At 49.7% G+C, this 20,578-nt stretch overlaps 3 protein-coding genes across 4 annotated transcripts; 2 read left to right on the top strand and 1 right to left on the bottom strand.

Annotated features, from left to right (window-relative positions):
* Positions 1-247: 247 nt before the first annotated feature.
* LOC117839864 (uncharacterized) lies at positions 248-2,448 on the top strand. 2 transcript variants are annotated; one of them, XM_034720295.2, is made up of 3 exons: positions 248-1,017; positions 1,100-1,471; positions 2,178-2,448. In XM_034720295.2, exons 1-3 carry the CDS (start codon positions 355-357, stop codon positions 2,208-2,210), a joined length of 1,068 nt encoding a protein of 355 aa, XP_034576186.2. In that variant the 5' UTR covers positions 248-354; the 3' UTR covers positions 2,211-2,448. The 2 variants fall into 2 exon arrangements, with proteins under 2 accessions (XP_034576186.2, XP_034576185.2); XM_034720294.2 differs by having other exon boundaries at positions 251-1,017; positions 2,228-2,448.
* A 5,546-nt stretch (positions 2,449-7,994) lies between these two features.
* On the bottom strand, positions 7,995-9,766 carry LOC117840545 (uncharacterized). The gene is made up of 4 exons (XM_034721060.1): positions 9,471-9,766; positions 9,134-9,382; positions 8,903-9,053; positions 7,995-8,811 (listed from the first exon to the last, which is right to left on the bottom strand). The coding sequence occupies exons 1-4, from the start codon at positions 9,522-9,524 to the stop codon at positions 8,252-8,254; spliced, it is 1,014 nt and encodes a 337-aa protein (XP_034576951.1). The 5' UTR covers positions 9,525-9,766; the 3' UTR covers positions 7,995-8,251.
* Positions 9,767-12,360: 2,594 nt separating this feature from the next.
* Positions 12,361-14,429, top strand: LOC117840529 (uncharacterized). Its single transcript, XM_034721041.2, has one exon. The coding sequence runs from the start codon at positions 12,634-12,636 to the stop codon at positions 14,197-14,199; it is 1,566 nt and encodes a 521-aa protein (XP_034576932.1). The 5' UTR covers positions 12,361-12,633; the 3' UTR covers positions 14,200-14,429.
* Positions 14,430-20,578: the final 6,149 nt, after the last annotated feature.

The raw sequence follows: 20,578 nt of genomic DNA, 5'->3' as shown, positions 1-20,578 counted from the left end.
GTTGTGTGTTTTTTTTCAGTCAGAGTTCGATTATGATCTACGCAGGTTGATTGGCAGCATGATTGGAGTTACACAAAAAGAGTAGTAGGTATTACTGATCGATCTATGTATGGCCTAGCTATAGCCTGTCCAAACATATAGAGCTCACCTGATCTTGATTCGGATGGGACGGCAAATCAGCAAATCCTGAATTATATTGTACGTTGTATTTTATATTACCTCATTTATCACCTTTATGTGGAGGTACAAAACATCATTATCACTGGATTTTGGCCACATAACCAGAATCCAAGGGTATTTGTATTCTTTTTCGTAGCTTTTGGATATGGAGGGTCCTCGATCAGGTGGCTAAACATGACAGAGATCGACAGTACAGGAGCAGCAGTGCGCGGTGGCGCTCACTATAAAAGGAGAGATCCCCCCTATACATCTTTGAACACCACGAAATACATGGAGGACTCGATCCTGTTCATGCAGTGGGCGATGAACACGCTGCAGCACGAGCACCCGGCGCCCGCCGTCGTCGACGAGGCAACCTCCCCGTCGCTCCAACCGCTTCCCGAAGCCTCTTATGCAGCTGAGACGGTCCAGGAGTCGCTGATCACGGCAGCCCACGCACACGCAGCAGCAACAGGCTGGAGCTCCCGCGACACCACCACCCGCGGCGGCCATGTCTTGACAAACTCTGCCTGGCACGCCGCCCCGACCGGCGGCAGTAGTGGCAGTGGCACCAACAACCTTCCCGTGAACTGGAACTTCAGCGCCGTCTCGGCAGAGCTTGCCAGCGACGGCACGCCGGAGACACCCATTTTCACTACCAAACGAGGCTTGCCGGAGCTGGCGGCATACGGATCCCCGATGCCGCTGATAAGGAGAGCCGGCCTCAAGAGCACGGGATCCACGCCTACGTCGTCGGCGCCGTACGCACACGACCACATCATCGCGGAGCGGAAGCGGAGGGAGAAAATCAACCAGCGCTTCGTCGAGCTCTCCGCCGTCATCCCCGGCCTCAAGAAGGTCCGATCTTGAGTCCCTGACAGAGGTTGCAGTTTCACAGTAATTGAAGGCTAATTAACTTGTGTTGTGATTGTGATCTCAGATGGACAAGGCGACGATCCTCTCCGACGCGACGAGGTACGTGAAGGAGCTCCGAGAAAAGCTGAACGCCCGGGACGCCGGCGGCGTGGTCATCAGGAGCTCCGGGACTGTGGTTCTGGTTAAGAGGCAATGCTATGCCCCGCCAGACGACGAGGGGGCGCCGTTGTGGGCGCCGGCGGCTGTGAGGAAACCGCTGCCAGAGATCGACGTGCAGCTCTCCGGGAACAATGTCATGGTCCGGGTCCTCTGCGAGAACGGCAAGGGGGTGGTTGCGAGGGTGCTCGCGGAGGTCGAGGATCTCCACCTCAGCATCGTTGATGCCAGTGTCATTCCGTTCCCGGCTTGCGCTCTAAACATAACCATCACGGCAAAGGTAGGTCTTTCTTTGTTTCTCTCTCTCCAATTTGACTAGCTGGCGGTCTTTTTGGAATTTTAGTGTGTGCTTACTATTTGGATGTACCATCATAGTTGTACTATGATGCATTTCTTAAGAACTTTATTCTGATGGGCCCTTTTTTTCTTCATGGACTGAATAATTAAAAAAAAAAGCTATGCTGATTAGAAATCGCAAACAATCAGTCGAAGATAATGGTCAAGTCGTCAGGATAATGCAAATTAGTTGTTAGTGCTATTATTCACCCATTTCGCTTATACATATTCCATGTTTCGGAATTCAATTTAAAGAAAAAGTAAGAGCATATTCATTATATTTTTATTTTGTCAAGAAGTGCTACTCCAAATGGCAAATGCTCACTTAGCAGTTAAATGAATTATATGTGTGCTTTTGAGGTTGGAAGAGAGAAAATATGAGTTGTTGTATATAGTAGGACTTGTTTCGAAGTCTTGAACTCCTTGTATTGATCTATACATTCTTATAAACACTGAAACTGGTACGACATGAAACAAGGACTATCACACCGATGAGATATCATGACTAAGAGTGCTTTCCAGCTCCAAGAATTCTTAGAGCTGGGTATTTCTATCTCCAAGAATTCATAGGACATCTCAGACCTGTGGGCTCTTAATTAATCTTTTCACATCATATGTACTATTCTCTATTTGTTTTGCCCTTGTTTCAGGTCAACATTTTTTTAGGGAAAAGGATGGACTGACTGTTGGTTAATTCCAGGTGGAGGCGACATTCATTGTCACAGCGGAGGAGATCATTGGCCGTGTCAGCTCTGCATTATCACAACAGCAACACAGGAAATAAACTACATGCACACTGTGATGCATTGGGAAAACATGGATGTATATGAAACTTAGCATGTGGTCATGGATTTGAATGCATTCCCAATTCTGCAAGTTTGGAGGTCAATATGCATTAAAATATATTTATTTATGCACCAATATCATGTGTCACTGTTCATCATGATCTTATTGTGCATACTGCGACATTGTTGTATGCACATATTTTTGGGGTGAATAGTTCATCAATTAATACTCCATCCATTTTACAATATCAGATTTTCTTAGATTCAGAGCCTCTGATCTTTGTGGGTTGGTTAAGCGCAAACATTGTGAAAAGGGGATATATTATCTACTATATATTGAAAATATTATATGGTTCGTCGTCGTTGCCAGGGGAGCGTAAAGTGTCTGCTTCGGCGATATATATACTCTTCATTGTTTTCAAGAGTGTAAGGTTTATTTCTGTTTTGTTTCATTGTTGTTCACTATTGAGATTGCTGTATTTTGGTGTCTATACTACCCATGACCATAGCTGGTGTTACATCCAACATAGCACTTTACTAGTAGCGTCTTCAAACTCTCATCTGTGGCGATTTCTAATAACATTTGCCGTCACCAAATATGCAAACATGAATATGCTTATGAGTGAGATAATTGGCGAGGATGTCCACAAAAGTATATTTGCAATGAAGAAAGGGTTAACTTAAATATTAAAAAATGTATGGAATTTGGATAGATTATTTTAATGTGAGACAGCATGCATTAGTTTAGTTAATACTCCATTTGGACGTTGGCCCGGTTTTTGCTCCTTATTTTGCGCGTACTATATTCTTGGTGAGCATTCATAATTGAAAATTCGACGTCACTAGACAGCCCTCCGTGGTGCAGGAGCTTTTAGGTTGTTCTTAGGCTATCGTGGGGTAGCGTAAGAGTTTCATTCTCATTTAATGATACGACACATCAGCAATTTTGATGACATGGTATGCTAATTATGAGAAGAGAGAGGGAAAGAATTTCATTAGGCTAATCCCAGTGGGGGTTTCATAGAGGTTTCATGCACATTAAATACAGTGACACATCAGCATATGTGATGACATGGCATGATAGTTATGAAGTGAGAGAGGGAAGGAGTTTCATCAGGATGAAACTGTGTATACACTGTTTCCAAGACTATAAAACTTGCATTGGGGGCTATAGAGTTTCATTTCATCTAACCATATCCAATCACATGCCTCACAATTAAATCTCATGGTCATTCTATGAAATCGTGAAATGAAACTATGCACTGGGACTCTCTGTTTCATTCATGAGAATACACCTCATGGGATGATGTGGCATCCTTGGAAACAGTGCGATGAAACCTTGCACTGGGATAGTCTTAAGATGAAGCTCTGCATACATTGTTTCCAAGACTATGAAATCTGATGAAACTAGCATTGGGGACTAGAGAGTTTTATTTCATTTCATCACGCCCAATGACATGCTTCACAATTAACTGGTATGTCCATCCTATGAAACTGTGAAATGAAACTCTCCATTGGAAGATCTTGTTTTATTCATCTACTCAAACATTTTTCGACGACATGTCATTCTTGGAAACCGCAATATGAAATAAGTGTACAAACATTTTTCATTTCCATTAGAGCACCCACAATGGGGTCGAGAAGTTCTCTACAAGAGAGCCACGTAGGAAAGAGAAAGGGTTGTAACTATCTTCGGAAGACCTAGAGGAAGCTTCGGGATTGTATGATGAGATTTTGACCGCCATGATATTGTATAGTCTATTCAGAATTAATGGAGAAGTTTGAAATAGCATGACATTATGATGCATATTTTGGGCTTGGTTGAACTTGAGTTACATGGATGGGGTCCCCGTTGTGATCAGTTGGTCAGAACGAATGCAGAGATAAGCCCAGCGGCGGTGACTCGGCAATGAGCCCTATGATGATTTAAGTTAACTAGCTGCAAGAGTTGTGGGCTGATTTAAGTTAACTAGCTGCAAGAGTCGTCTCATTTGAAAGGGCTCGGAAGGTGCCAGAGTACCGAGAGGATAAAACTTGCAATTCAAATTTGAAGTTGGCAGCGCCGCGGTCGTCCTTCATCCACGGAGCCATCCGCGAGAAGCGCTCGCCCTGCAACGGCAGCGCGGCGGCGCTCGGCGCCCCATTACTCCATCAGCTGGCAACCATACCTCCTGCCTATAAAAGGAGGCCCTCGCCCTCTCATCATAGAGACATTCATTCTTCACCACGCCGGTGCCCTGCTGCTTCTGCACGCCGCCGGACATCCATTCTTCACCACGCCGCCGCCCTGCTGCATCCGCACGCCGCCACTCCATTCCACTCTCTTCTCCACACACAGCACACTACACCACCAGCCGGAGGGCGCCGTGATCTGGTAAGTGCGGCCGGAGATCCGCGGGCAGTTCCTTGTAGCAGCCCGCCCGGCACCGTCGCCGCTCACTGCAACATCGACACCACCATGGCCGCCCACGTCGAAGGTGAAGTCTTTATATAATTCAATGATCTCTGTTTAATCGAGTTGCATAGCATGTGTTACAGGCGTGGCTCACGATCTCTGCACACGGTCGATGGCGGCGGAGTACACCAGCGCCTGAGTGGCCGCGTCTCTGGCCATCTCGCTGGATCGGCGACCGGCAACAATACCTGTGCTGCAAGATGTGTCATGCAGCTAGCGGCGGCTCGACGGCGAACTCGCCGGCCGCCCCCCTTTTCATTGATGTATGTGGCCACGGCAGCCCGGCAAGAGAAACGCCCTCGACGGCGATCCATACGACGGCGCCTGGCAACGACTTTTGTTCACTAGAACGCAGCGCCTCAACGGGCAGCAGACCTGTGAAGAGCACTTGGTTTTCTGCGGCCGCGAGCGGCGGCCCGGCGAGTGTTACTCCGGCGAGATCTCCGGTGACGTGCATGTCATTCTCGGCGGCGAGCATGATGGCCGGTGACAACTCCATTCCAGTGATATGTGCGGCAGCCATAACAAGCACGTCGTTCTCAGCGGCACGGCAGTAAAGGAGCCCGGCACAACTCCGGCGAGCGCGGCGGCCGGTGATTATTCTCGATCGCGATGACGCATGTGGCAGTCCACGACGAACAGGCCGTTCCAGGCAGCGGCCCGGCAACAACAGATGAGCCCCGGCAACCCTGTGCGCCCTCAAACTTCCATGCATGTGTAACAATGAAGAAACATGTAAACATACGCACCAGCAAATGTGCATAAGCACCAGCAGCCAGCAGCTATAGGCCACGCAAGCACCAATTTGGCCTTGACAGTTCAATGCGGCCCATTAAGTGGCCCATGACGGCTGCAGTCCAGTTGATCGCTACCACACAAGTAAAATTATTCTAAGTCCCACAGTATGGTCAAAGCTAGCACAAGTGCATAAGTGCATGCCATCAAAGAGTATGAGCCGGCATACGACTAAGTGTCCCGCCGATGATCTCAGCAGTTTACATGAGGAGAAACCTCCTGAGTACAGTCTGAGCACAAGTCTACGACTCACCATAACAACCACGTTCCGCACCATCAAGACCGGTGAACCATGTGAAGTCCTCTTTTCCCTGACCGACGAGGCTAGGATGTTTCCTTTTCCGTGACCGACGAGGCCGGAATTACTTTGTTCGCGACCGACGAGACCGAACACTTTGACTTCATTATGGGATCCGCACGACGAGGCCGGATACCTTTCGCTAGAGGCCGACGGGGCCCTAGCACTTCACCACATTTATTCTTTGTGCTTATGCATACTCGGAGATGACTTTATTCTACTTAGAGATGACGACTATTGGCATAGCTTAATCAGAGATGTTCTGCAACCCAATGCTGCAGATATAATTAACCGGAGGCCTCACGAGGCCCCGGAACCCACAAGCCACACGATTCTCTGCTGCTCGGCACAATTTATTATATACTGCAGGAAATTGTACTCTGTAAACTTACAATGATGAATAAAAAGATATTTCCCGTATGTGTTCTTGCACGTTTACTATACTTAGTATGCGAATTTATACTAGCACACCTTGTGCAAATTCCTACTACATACGACCCGCAGCTTTCTAGAAAGCTCCTCGGGGGAGCGTTTCCTCTCCGCAAAACAGGGATGATAGGGTAGCAGGTACTGGTGGCGGTCTCCTCTCCGCAAAACAGGGATGACAGGGTAGCGGGTGGTGGTGGCGATCGAGACAGCGGCAAGGTAGGGTGGTGGTGGCACCGTCTGCCGGGGTGATGGTGGACAGCCGATTGGACTGTGGAGGGATGGAGACGAACAACGACGAGTTGATGTGGGAGCCTAGCTCCTCAGGGGAGCGTTTCCTCTCCGCGAAACAAGGATGATAGGGTAGCGGGAGGTGGCAGTCTCCTCTCCGCAAAACAAGGATGACATGGTAGCGGGCGGTGGTGGCGGTCGAGATAGCGGCAAGGTGGGACGGTGGTGGCACCGCCTGACGAGGTGATGGTAGACAGCCGATTGGGCTGTGGAGGGATGGGGACGAACAACGACGAGTTCATGTGGGAGCGGTTGAGGTGGGCAGGGTAGCAAGCGGTGGTGGCGGTTGAGATAGCGGTGAGGTGGGCGGCGGCGGCGCCAGAGTGGTGGTGGACAGCCGATTGGGCTGTGGAGGGGCGGGGGCTGGGGTGGTGGTGGACAGCCGATTGGACTGTGGAGAGGCGGGGACGAGCAGCGACGAGTTGTAACAGGAGCGGTCAAGATGGTGACCGCGACCGGAGTCGGATTGGACTGTGGAGAGGTGGGAACGAGCAGTGACGAGTTGGTACATTGGACTGTGGAGAGGTGGGGACGAACAGTGTGATGAGTTGTGGAGAGGCGAAGTGAGCAGTGACGAGTTGTGGAGAGGCGAAGTGAGCAGTGACGAGTTGTGGAGAGGCGGGGACGAGCAGTGACGACGAGTTGTGGAGAGGCGAAGTGAGCAGTGACGAGTTGTGGAGAGGCGGGGACGAGCAGTGATGACGAGTTGTGGAGAGGCGAAGTGAGCCACTACGAGTTGTGGAGAGGCGGGGACGAGCAGTGACGACGAGTTGTGGAGAGGTGAAGTGAGCAGTGACGAGTTGTGGAGAAGCGGGGACGAGCAGTGACGAGTGACGAGTTGTGGAGAAGCGGGGACGAGCAGTGACGAGTTGTACAGGAGCAGTCAAGATGATGACGGTGCATTTGTTAGTACAGAAGCGGTCAAGATGATGACACGAGTTGTGGAGAAGCGGGGACGAGCAGTGACGAGTTGTGGAGAAGCGGGGACGAGCAGTGACGAGTTGTGGAGAAGCGGGGACGAGCAGTGACGAGTTGTACAGGAGCGGTCAAGATGATGACGGTGCATTTGTTGGTACAGGAGCGGTCATCAGTACAGGAGCGGTCAAGATGATGACGGTGCATTTGTTGGTATCAAGATGATGACGGTGCATTTGTTGGTACAGGAGCGGTCAAGATGATGACGGTGCATTTGGCGACCGGAGCCGAAACCCTTTTGGAAACTGTTTTGAAAGAGGAAGAAACCCTCCACACGGCTAGAACAGCCCTTAACATTTCCGGCCGGCTTACATTGGTGGCGGCCGACGTCGGTTCCATATTGGAGACTTCAGCGAAGTTCACATTCACACTAGCGGCGTTGTTTCAATTTCAACGGGCTTGATCACTACGGGATAATGCATCTCTCATGTAGTTGTGGTCATAACCACTCGAAACACGGTAATTCGGTTCCAACTTTAAGCTTGAACCCAACTTTACACTGCCATGCTAAATAGCAGTAAGCAGTTAGTACATCCAAACAACTAAAACTGCAGCAAGCTCATTAAACACCTTCCTACGACAACGACCTCCTTCCTAACTATGGAGAGCAACAAAAGCGCCATCTCCATTGATCAAAGACAAAAGGCTGGAACGAGCGCACGCGCACAATGACACCACGTCAGTGGTCGCGTGGCCGGCCTAGTCCCAGCTCCCGCTCAGCAGCGGCTTCACGTCGGCCACCTCGCCGAACATCTTAACCAGGTCCGAGCACCCGGCCGCCCGCTGCTCCTCCCCCTGGCTACCCTCCCCCTCCTCTCCCTCCGCCTCCCCCTCCAGCTCCAGCCCGAGCTCCTCCTCGACATCGTCCGACGCCGCGATGAGCAGCAGCTCGCACCCCTCGTAGTTGAGCAGGTCCGGCGGGTCCGCCGGCGCGAACCGCCGGCTCCCGAACGCGCCCTGCAGGTGCGCCGGGAACGCCGCGCGGCGCTTGCTCTGCAGCCCGCGGAACCCGCCGCCGCGGCCGCCGGAGGGCGGGTCGGGGTTCTTCACCTGCACGAGGAACGACGCCTCCGGCTCCACGTTCATCGCCTCCTGCGGCTCCCCGTCGCCGCGGGTCGGGAGCTCCAGCTTGTACACGAGGTGGGTGTGCGGGGAGCGCCGCCCGCCCGGCTCGTGCCTCAGGATACGGTACACGCCCTCGCCCAGCGCACGCGCTGCCGGCCTGCGGCGCTGGCCCCGCGTCGCCGTGCTGTACTCCTCTGCATGCCACAACCGAGCAGAGTAAAAGCTTCAGATTTTTCTGTCATTTGACACCGTCTTACACTCTTATACAAGCACAGTATTTCATACCTTCCTTGAGCGCGTCCTTGATGTCCTGGACCTTGGTGGTGACGAGCTCGACGTACCCCCAGTACGGGAGGCTGTGCTTGGCCGGGTCCGGCAGGCTCTTCCTCCCCATGACCACCAGCCGGAGCAGCGGCTGCTCCTCGATGTTAACCTCCTGCGCGACCAATCGAGATGCAATGCAACCACGTGCCGCAGAAACTAAATCGTCATGGCGTGTTCTAGCCGTTTACATACCTCCTTGCCATGGCCGCCTTCGTGGCCTTCCTTCTTGCTCGCCCCTCCTCCGGATCCTCCTCGGTCGCCGTCGTCCTGGTGGTGGTGCTTGCGGCCCTCCTTGCCGGAGTCGGGCGCCTGCTTCTCCTCGACGGCGCGGTCGCCGGACTCCGGGCGCAGGACGATGTACATGCGCTGGACGTCGTCGGGGCCGCGCGCCTCGTCCTTGCCCACCTTGGGCCTGTAGAAGAAGAAGATTTCGCCTTTCTCCTGCGGCCATGCATGCCACCGGTCACGGAAGAATCGCAACGGAACGAGACCGAATTACAGGTCACAGGCTCACAGCAGGCTGGCGCACCTGGATCTCCACTTTGGGGTCGGGCCGGGTCTTCACCTCCTTGCCTTGTCCCATGGCGGGCTGGATCGATCGATCGAGAGATGCTACAGTACCGCGAGCCGAGTTTGCTGGTGTCGTGCAGCAAGCCAGCAATTGATGGATGGAGACGGAAGCGATCGAGGCTACCCAGTAGCTGCGGTGAAAAGTGGTGGTGGCGATGCAACCGTTGTCGATCGGTGGCGTAGAAAAAGGACGCGTGCCGATTGATGGATCAGCTTATTACACGTGCGCACGTACGTGGCCGGCCGGCTAGAAGCGTCCAGTCCGTCTCCGGGCTTCACCTCTGTCTCACCTCACCTCGAGTACAGCTCGGTGGCGCAGCTGTGCAGAGCGCGCGGCACGTGCGGACGTACGTGCCCATGCGTACGTGTAATAAGCTGGTAGCACGTTCCGACGAGCAGTTAAGTACATAGAGGAGGGGCCTAGCTAGACTTTCCAGAGAGCGAGCGCGCTCTAGATTTTGTATAAGAGGGAGGAAGATATATGGGCCACTTAAGGTTGCACTCGGAGCAACGGCCCAAAAACTGTTTGTTGGGCCCAAACCATGTTTTGCAAGTTTTGGGTCGGCGGCAGCCTTGCCAGTGTTTGCGACGGTCCCTGTCGTCCCGATCCCCATACATGTCGTCGTCGTCTGGGCGCACGCGGCACGCGCCAAGCGCGCGGTGTGATTCACCCCGGAGCCGGTGCCCGCGTTCTCGGCGTCCACATACCAAAGTCTCCGATCCCGCGCGCCGCCACCACCACCGCGTACGAGTGGCGTTGCACGGCGCACGCACGATCCTGCGGAGACGGGAGATCTCGCGTACGGGGAGAGGGGGCGGTACGACGACGACGACGTTTGTTGCCTGCCCGCCTCCGACGATCGATCCGTCGTCGCTCCGGCACGTACGTACTCCGTTCGTACGCGCGCCCCTCGGACGACGACACCACCGGCCCGCGCCTTCGGACCGGACACGTACACACGTTAAGTACACCGTACCGGCTACGTACTAGCTCGTCGGCTCGTCGCTCCGGCAAGACGCTCGCGTCCTGTCCTGACCCGACGACCCACGCACCGGTATCCACACAGGGGGATGCCAGGGGAAGCTCCTCGTCGTAGTGTACAACGTGATCGGAGGTCATACATGATGAACACGAGTTGTACTTTGCTATACAACAAGATCCATTGAACGTCACGAGCAGCCGCAAACTTCGTTGGGACCTGAAAACTTGCCCTAGAGCTGAGCCAGCCCGATCGCCTGCTTGCCTCCTCAATCTTCATGGCCCGTGCGCACAAGCAAGCTCCACTCGTGCAGCCGTGCAGGCGTCTCCGATGGATCTGACGCCTCCGTACATGGTGCGACGCCACGACGCGTGGCGGCCGGAAAGCGGCGTCGCGTGGCGTGCTCGCAGCCTCCACGCACATGATCGGCATGACCCACCGGGCCGGGACGGCGGAGGCGCAGGACAGCCGCGACGACGACGTTACCTGGTCCTGGTGTGCGTGCGTACGGCCCATCATGGGTACACAGTAGTGGAGCTGCAGGTGACGTCGACCGGCACGGCGCCACCAAGGCCAGGTGCCCTGTGGTGCCGCTCGCAGAAAGGGGACGCCCCGCGCGCATGAGTACGCGTCAGGGCACACCTGGCGCTACAGCGGCTGTGGTGCCCAAGGTCACTCTCCTACTGCCGCTTCTCACTCTCAGGCCCTCAGCAGAACTGATGATCCATCGCGAGGGAACTATAGCACCCCCCAAAAAAATCTTACTCAGAAAATACTCATTCCAGTGCTGTGGCAAAAATCAGAAACATCCTACAACCAACTTGGTAAAGTCTAATCATTATTAATGGTAATATCCATCGTTTTTTTAAAAACAGCAGCTGATGAGGTCAAAATTAGAGTCCCAAATCAAGTCATGGCATAAGAGCTGAAATAGCTCAAGTTATGGTTTCAATCAAACACATATTAAAGAAATAGGATGGTGCAATGCAATTGGGAAATATAGGGTATGTGTGTGTGTGTGTATGGGTATTATGCTACAAAATAAGCCAAAACAGAGAAAAATAAGCAATTTCGATTAGCTATGGGTTTTAAATTTATTCATGAGTTCACTTCTAATTTTCATGTACCATCGATTTAAATTTGAAATTCATGCGCAAAGTAGTTCTAATATGAGCCGCTCATCTAAAAATGAAAGGGTTAAAAATAATATGAGTAAATTTCATAGCCGGTCCTTAAACTATTGTGCGATTCTCATTTAGAATTCCATACTATGAAATTCCATTTTAGAATCTGTAAACTATTTAAGCTGACCATCTAGATCCAAAACCAGCCACCACACCACACCCCATAAGCTGAGATGGCATGCTAATTGTGCAACAACATGGATCCTAGCATGTGGGACCCGCATGTCAGCCCCTCCTCCCTCCCCCTCCTCCCTCCATGGCGTTGCCGGCATGCACCTCTCCTTGCCCAGCTGTTCGTTGCCGGAGAGCAACCCCTCCCCGGTGCTCCCTTCCTCCATCCAGGTACCCACCATCCCGATCCGCCGCCCCGCCGCCACCGTCGGCGCCCAAGCCACCCCCCATGGGCAAGCACAATAGCTGTCGCCAAACCCTGGCCTAACGCCTCCGCTGACTGTGCTCGCCGCCACTTCCGCCTGCCGAAGGCTGCAACTGAGCCATGCCCCACCTTCCCCAAGGCCAGCAACGTCGCCAGCAATGCCATGCGCCCGCCAGGCGCATGAGAAGCCGCCACCAAGAGCGATTGCCTCTGGCGCGCTCGAGCGAGGAAGCCTTCGACGCGGCCGCAGAGGGGTGAGGTGACGAGCTCGAGCAGGGTGCGCTCTAAAGTAGGCCGCATGTGGTTGGACGCGCTCGAGCTTCACTGGGCAATTTTATTATGAGGATCTGGATGAGAATCGCTCAATAATTTAAAGGTCGATCATGAAATTTACTCAAATAATATCAAAGTGTTGGAAAATCTCGCAATAGCCCCTAACACAAACATTGCTCTGCCGCCTGATGATGTGAGGACAATGTGCGAGAATGAAAGTTTGGTGCCCGCGAAAAGCTTTCCCATCTACCACGCGGCCGGCTCATCACCAACCCCGGGATGTGGGGTTTGACTTTGGCCTAACCACACATGTCTGCATTGAGCTCTCTGGCGTCCTCCTGCATTAACAATGTCAAACGCAGACCCACACACACCATGGATTTGATACTCACCCCTCTTCGTATATATACTCTATTCTATGGTTGGCCTCAAATGAAAGCTCTGACCCAGGGACCCCTCCCTACTCGTCCTCACGTCACTCTCCGGCTCTCCCCTCGCACGTCTCCAGCTCTCCTCCCGCCTGGCCGCCTCTCCATTTGTTTTTCCATCACATCGCCGTCGTCACGCGCACACCGCCCCACTTCCCACCGCACCGCGCCCCACCTCCCCTCTCCCGAAGCTTCCATGGCGCCCGCGCCGCCGGCTACCACGTGGCCCCACCGCCACGGCACATTCCTCCGGCCACTGGCCCTCGTGCTCGCCATGCTCCGGCCGGTCACGTCGCAGCTCCTCCAGCCGCCTCCCGGCGCCACCTTATCCGCCGCGTTCTCGCCGCCGTCGCCGCCCGCCGACGCTGGAGGCGGCGGCGGTGGAGGAGGAAGGTTCAGCCTCACCACGTCGCTCCTCTTCGTCAGCCTCATCGCCGCGCTCTTCCTACTCGCCTTCTTCTCGGCCTACCTCCGCCGCTGCTCCGACGCCGCCACGGCCACGGACGCCGCGCGGCGACGCGCCCTGAGCGCCAACGCAGCCGTCGCGGCAGCGGCGGCGGCAGCGTTCGCGTCGGCGGCCAGCGTCGGCGGCGGCAGGAGGCGCGCCGCCGTGGGGCTCGACGCCGCGGCGATGGAGGCGCTCCCCGTGCTCACGTACGCGACGGCGCGGGCGGTCAAGGCCGGCCGCGGGGCGCTCGAGTGCGCGGTCTGCCTCTCCGAGTTCGACGACGCCGGCGAGAAGCTCCGCCTCCTCCCCGGGTGCTGCCACGTGTTCCACGCCGCCTGCATCGACGTGTGGCTCGCCGCGCACGTCACCTGCCCCGTCTGCCGCGCCGACCTCTCCGACCCGGCCGTCGCGGACGCCGGCCACGTCCTGGCCGCTGACCTCGCAGCCCAGGCAGAAGCGCCCACCGACACGATTATCAACATCGACATCGAGCCGTCCGAGTCAACGCCAGAACGGGGCCCCACATCGTCCGACGAGCAGCCAGCGGAGACGGCGGAGGAGCGGGTGGACCGGTACACGCTGCGGCTGCCGGAGAGGCTCAGACGGGAGATCGACGAGGCGAGGCGGCTCCGCCGGGCAATGAGCGCGGTGACCGCTTCGACCGCGTTGCCGAGCGCCTCAAGCGGGCGGTTGACGCCGGCGGCGGCACTACGGACAATGTCGACCGCGCGCCAGAGCCGGCGGTGGTCGGGGCTGTTCCGGGCTCTGTCGGGGTCGCGGCGGCGGAGCGAGCCGGAGGGCCACCGGAGGGTGGTGCCATTGCATACCGGCGACGGGGAGGTGGAGGTGGTGGTGGTGCAGGACGGTAACGTGGAGAAGTACTACGCGCACAGCCTCACGTTCGCTGGGTTCGTCATCGACGGCGACGTCGCGGCCGGCGACTGGAACCCGGAGGTCTTCCAGGTCTCGACGGCCGGCGCGGCGACGTCGCAGCGGTGAAGCCAGCATTGTTGTTCATTCCAGCGATCCTATAGGTAGAGGTAGAGCGATTGCGCGTGGTTTGATGAATTTGACAGCAATCAGCAACTGTACATTTAGAGTTATTAGTTGTCATCTGGTTGATGGGAAGTGCTCTCTGTACTGTACATACAGTATACAATTAAGTTTTTGAGCCTCATGGAAATACTTCTGTCATGGCAATGCAAATATGGTTACGGATTTGCTGGTTTTCTCCTGTTCATTTTTAGTTGACATGTAAATCTTCATCAGAGGCTGGCTCCACTCCAGTTCATCCATCGTCATCGCCGACGATGTTTACCTGAAGCATGCACATGTCTTTCTGTCCATGAACCAGCTGGAGTGCACGCACCAGTCATCACGGAGTTGTTTACAACTCTCGAGTAATAAAGTAGTACAAGAGCACAATCATAAGTAACAGATCCATCTTGCAAATGAGATATATGCAGAGATATATGCTTTCACAAGGCTGACGTGATCCTTATTAGCAGTAAACCATGAGACTGACACCAAATCATGTATCTACGCCAGTCAAAGACTAACAAGTTGGAACTGGAGATGTTGTTTATGCCGCTAGAGGAGAATTGACTTTGTGGCAGTCCATGAGTAGATCCATTTCCCCCGTAACAATGCTAAAAAGGAGGCTTCTTAAACCTATAATGCAAGCAAGCTTCAAGCTTTATCATGCAAGAGATGCAGATGCAGAAAAAATTCTTATAAATCATACCGACAGAGACATCTTCAAATTATGGATATTAGTATCCAGCATCTTGTGTCCAATCCTTTTAGAAAAAAATCTGTTAGTGTAAGCACATTATAGTGTTGTATACAGATGTAGCCAGTTGGATACATCCAGGTCAAGACAGCGCACTAGAATAACCAATGCAGGTCAAGAAAGACTTGAAATTTGAGTACCTAAGCAGCAAATGCAACCAAACCTGTAAGATTCTATTTAAAAAAGTCCAAGTGGCATTTGAATACATAGCGTCCTCCCATCACATAGCCAACATATAGCAGGCAAGATGTCAACATATAAGAGCAATTATATATATTCCTAACAAACTCGAGTGTCAAGTACAAAAAGACAGGTCGTTGTAGTCAGCTCCTGCTTTTTTTTTTTTTTTTTTGTTGAACCTTGCCAAGCTCCACTTGTGCCGGATGAGTGGAGGAGATCAGCTAGGAAGTAGGAAATTTTAGTTCCCAATAATACAATTTCTCAGGTTAGAGTCAATCAAAGCTCTCTGATTAATGTACCATACTCCGGAGAGGATTCCAATCAGGACGAGCAGAAAATGAACAGACCCAGGTAGCTGCTGCCACTCGCCAGCACCTAATCATGGTGTGTGTAAAGATTAAACAACCGCACAGATTTCTTGTCCTTCTGAAGAAATCAGTAGCATCGTGCGTGCGATCTCCCAGATATTCATCACGCTGAGTCAGATTTCAATCACCTGCTGATCATATGACTTCCTGTTCCTGGAAAGAAACGGAATTGTGCTATTTAACTATACCCTAATTTCATAAGGAAATCTGTCGAATTTCTTACCTCACGGTTTTGTGAACAGATTCATATTGAAATTCTCCATATCTCACGAACTTCATCTATTCCAGTGACACTTTAGGAATAAGGTTTTGGCCTTGTTAGGGGCTAGGGATGGTGGGGGAGGTCATGGACCCGACGGTGGTGGCAAGTGTAGAGCGGGGTAGCCTAGACATCACTTGGCCGCGGTGAGATGGCTGGCAGGCGTTGGGTTTGAGTGGTGTCAGATGGGGGGATGGAGATATGCTAGATCTTGATCAAATGGACCAAGATTTTCAAAGATTTAACCATCTAAATCTGCATGTGTAGACTGACCCAAAGAAAAATTAAGAAATGTTGTTTTCTTTGATTCCCTTCGATTATAAAAACAATTGCTAACCACGTAGAACTCCATCACAGCTCTCTAATTATTGTATTATTATGGTTTCTAGAGAGGATGAGGGGAAATGTGTACACCCGTAGGCAGATGTCGTTACTTTAGCAGCAAATACAAGATTTTCCAAATGGATTTATGTTTGTTTCTAAATATATACCATTCTACTATATTTTTTCTAAGCAAGTCAATAATTATTTCAAATAGAAATAAAGATTAACTAAATATCCACCAAAAAATTAACAATTATAAACATACAGGAGAATGCAGATGATCTCCATTAAAAAAGATCATACATAATATTCATATTTTGTTTCTAAATATCGGAAATATTGGCATGCCACCGTGGGTAGCAGCGTACCCACATGAGGATGATGCTACGCTAGGGACAGGAGACCTTCATCAACTTTTCCTCGAAAAACGATGGCTGTAGCTGGAAGCCTCTTCACCGCCCTTCATGTTGCTCAGCAATGAGAGTACAGGGTGACCTCCGACTTTCAAGTGCCTGCCCATTTGTTCTATCGAGACTTTGAACTCTAAATTCTAGCATGTTCTTTGCATTTTATTCTCTGAACTCTAAAGTCAAGCATGTTCTCACGGGTTAAAAATTAAGTTTGACCTCAAATACAATACTTTATTACTTGCATGCCACATTTGTGACCAGCCAACCAAGGTTTGGTTTCATACTTTGTCCTACCTTAAAATTGTTAAAGGATGGAGGGAGTATATTTTCCTTTCTCCTTTTATGCTCATAGATTTTACAGTAGTTTGGCTTCCACCTGGGACTGAGAGCTTGAGGCGCAACACAATGGCTTCGCTGGCAAAGGCGGCGTTGGCCTATCGCACAAGAGAAATTTTTGAGCTGTAAACTTAAACACTTAGAGCACTTCATTTTTCCTTTTTGTTCCAAAGAAAAGTCATGAGTTTTTTAAGTGAAAAATATTCCAAGTACCATCTAGTTCATCATGGCAAGCATTAAACTTCCCAGATGCTCCATGCCTAACCACCACGATATGCTAAATCGTACTATGTGGGAAATGAAACTTATCTGCAGCTTGTACTGGATCATTTTTTTCATGCCAGACAAGATGAACAATGATGTCTATCAATTACTACCATGTGGATGCAAAATATCATTTTTTATCGATTGACTACATTATACAAATGACTTTCAATCAAACAACAACTAACAACACTTAACTCTATCTAGATCCTTTGTCTAAGCTAGTTTTGGTCATCAAGATCAATCAACAATTTTTAACAAATAGAAATAAATATTTCTTAGCAATCCATTGAAAAACTAACAATCCTAAACACTTAAGAGAACACAATCCCAATATACATTCCAAGTTGTCAGAGTTCATGAGATTTTTAGGATTTCTGTGCTTTCTAACTCCGCTCTCTCTTCAAATATGTCACAACACATCTCAACAAATGTCATGCTCACTTCTAGACTTCAACAATGGAAAAGTGTTTATCAGTTGGTTCTGTTAATATTTAATAATCAATCATAATATAATTATCCTACCAAAAATATAAAAAAGTTACTAATACTCTTATATAACCATTTTTGAAATATATACACTATCATTTTTATGTAGCATGGAAAATATCTTTTGTGTATAAATCTTTTATCTAGAAACATCTTTAGAAGTATCAAGTTTTATATGATTTCTATATTATTTGTAAGAGTTATATATCTATTTGATTTAAATAACATTTTAGAAAAATTTTCTTAGTGAATTAGAGATTTTTAGAGGTGTTAATTGTCACGTTATCTTAAGGTGGCAATTAACCTCCTTCATTGTCGAAGGGGTGCGTCACCGCATCAGACACACCAAATCTCCAATCTTCTTCATTTCCACATAATAGTGCGCTCCGGGTGTCCGCAATGATCCTCTACCATCGCTAGCCAACGTGTGCCCTTCACCCTCATGCTATTTCACTCCACAACCAGCTAGGGACAATAGTCGCCATCCCCTCCGCCCATGATGTTAAGCATGTGGAGGTAGAGCCCATCAAGCACCAATCTCTCGTCCAAATATATGCTTATAATCTTTTCTAATCTAGAGTAGTTAGCAGTGCATCATCTTCATTCAAGTGTAATAGCTTTAACCATTTACCTTGAATGAGCAATTGTGTCCATGGTGGTTCAAGTTGGGTGTGCCATCGTTTCTTCGTGCCATTATCAAATGGTGTTGATTGTTTAGCTAATTCACAAGAAGAACATAGCTGGGGGGAACTTGTATAAAAAGTGGTGGTTAAACTATCATGTTGTTGATGTTGATTCCTCAGTGATACCCTCTCACCCCGTTTATCCTTAATATTAGAAGGAAGATAACATCATTATCATTGATCATACCTCATAATTAGACCGTATTCACATGTAGCTATGTTTCTAGAGTATACCGTAATTTCGCAGAAAATTGGCCCAATTTGGACCATTTACATGAAAAAAAAAAAACAGCATCCAGCATAGAAGAAATGAAGCTCAACAACCCTAATGAGGTTGGGCTGATCATTTGGAAGGAGCCCAAGGCCGATTGGTCTAGTCTAGTCCATCACGCAACCACGTCCAGATTCAACAAATGACTATTGTCAAAGACTTGGGGTGGATTTTGAAAAGATATAATCTTAGAGATCACGTCGTAGCAAACTAGTGATTGGAAGATGATCAAATATATGAGAAGAACCATTCATATCTAAAGGGATTTCAATAGCCAGGACGAACATGCAATTGGCTAAGACTTTCTGGAGGACATGGGAACAACTTGGTGGTGATGATACGTGAATAGGAGGAAAAAGGAACCAAGACGATCGGCATGGACCCCCTTCCCCTGGCTAGTCAACCTCTAGCATTCCTTTTCTCGAATTTGCACATTTATATCACGACATTTTCAAGGTATAACTACTCACCTTCTTGATCAGCGCATCATCATTCTGCCCAAAAGTCAAGGAACTTGAGGGACAACCATATGTAGAAAGTTAGGATAATGAAAATTGTCCAAAGGTTAGCTTAGGCTAGACTCTGGCTGGTGTGATCACCTTGCGAAGAAGATCCATGCCGGAGTTTTGGAACTAGGAGACACAAGTTAGAGGCACGATCTAAATGGTGATCTTGTGATGAACATATTGCAATAGCAATGTAATCACATCATGTTCTGATTCAATTGCATACCATATGCCTCCTTTTATGTTTTCTACTACCATGCTCATGCTCATGATCATGCTTATTCTAGTATAATAACTAGCTAGATTGCTCGGACTACTTTTGTAGTCATGGTGAATAGAATTGCATATCGGAATCATGATAGCTAGACATGTGTCAGATGTCTCCCTCTGAGCTCTCCATGTTCATGTTTAATTTGTGGACTCTCTCGTGTGGAAGGTAGGATCATCTGGACCTAATAGGACGGTCAGTACGTACTCGAGGGATAGATTGGAGGTGAAGATCTAAAGATGTTTTAATTGAGGGCAACATTTTTGCACTTTTTATATGGTATCATTATCAACTACTCAAGTTTTAGTAAGATGCATGATTGAGATAAGTAAGTTTCTGCACGTTCTTGAATGAGTTGTTTGAAGTGTGCGAAGCTAGGGATCCGAGAAAATACATTTCGGTCCTTCTTGGGCCATCGCCAACCACCCAACACAACAGGCTGACCTAATTAGGTCCTCATAGACTATTTATTTTGTTTCAGCTCAACTATATACAGCTTTAGCTCTGTTACGAGTATATCTATATGTTTATTATAGTAGAAGATTTTTTGTATCATAATTATTGTACATCCATGCAACTCTGTGTTCACCTCGCGTCGCTCAACAGCGAATACTCATGGCTTGTTCCTTTCTAAGGAAATTCTCCTGCGATCTTCCAAGGTATTCAGCAGGTCAGGTCAGCTTAGAATCTCCTGCTAAGCACAAGACTTCCTTGTGCCCAGGGTAGAAAAACTAAAGAGAAAGCACACATGGCCTGTCATCCAGTAAGGACTAGAACAGAGCTGCAGATCTCTTGGCTACTGATCGAGATCTCGCTGCCTGCCAAAAGGAGAGCTTGTGACTATTTCAGAACTGCCAAAAGGATAACATTTTTGTACTGGAGCTTTTCGACTCATGTGTCTTGAACTCCTGTGTTTTAAAATAGACCTTTTTAGCTATGTGCCTATGCAGGAGATTTAAATCCACGTAGTATTGTCATCTGGCTGTTGTCATGTGTTGCTCTCGAGCTCTCTTTTTACATTTCAACTATCATATTGTCATGTATCTGAGAAATTAGCGAGAGCTCTTGCCTCTTGGTTGTTATTAAAAATCTGTTTGAGACCATGTTTGTTTGTGATGGGCTGAGACTTTATTTCTATTTTTTATATTTGAAAAAATGATTGAAATTTGAATTTTATTTGAAATCATGAATTTAAATATGGTTCATTTGTATGCATTACAAATAATTT

The sequence above is a fragment of the Setaria viridis genome, chromosome 9 (assembly GCF_005286985.2).
Source record: "Setaria viridis chromosome 9, Setaria_viridis_v4.0, whole genome shotgun sequence".
Lineage (NCBI taxonomy): Eukaryota > Viridiplantae > Streptophyta > Magnoliopsida > Poales > Poaceae > Setaria > Setaria viridis.
This window is presented reverse-complemented; position numbering and strand designations above follow the sequence as displayed.

Bases quoted from the DNA above. Each gene is read 5' to 3' on its own strand.
- LOC117839864 (XM_034720294.2), top strand. From the start codon at position 355: ATGACAGAGATCGACAGTACAGGAGCAGCAGTGCGCGGTGGCGCTCAC. The intron at 1,018-1,099 runs GTCCGATCTTGA...TTGTGATCTCAG, and splicing joins TCATCCCCGGCCTCAAGAAG to ATGGACAAGGCGACGATCCT. The intron at 1,472-2,227 runs GTAGGTCTTTCT...GGTTAATTCCAG, and splicing joins ACATAACCATCACGGCAAAG to GTGGAGGCGACATTCATTGT.
- LOC117840545 (XM_034721060.1), bottom strand. From the start codon at position 9,524: ATGGGACAAGGCAAGGAGGTGAAGACCCGGCCCGACCCCAAAGTGGAG. The intron at 9,054-9,133 runs GTATGTAAACGG...TTGGTCGCGCAG, and splicing joins AAGGCGGCCATGGCAAGGAG to GAGGTTAACATCGAGGAGCA. The intron at 8,812-8,902 runs GTATGAAATACT...TGTGGCATGCAG, and splicing joins CAAGGACGCGCTCAAGGAAG to AGGAGTACAGCACGGCGACG.
- LOC117840529 (XM_034721041.2), top strand. From the start codon at position 12,634: ATGTCTGCATTGAGCTCTCTGGCGTCCTCCTGCATTAACAATGTCAAA.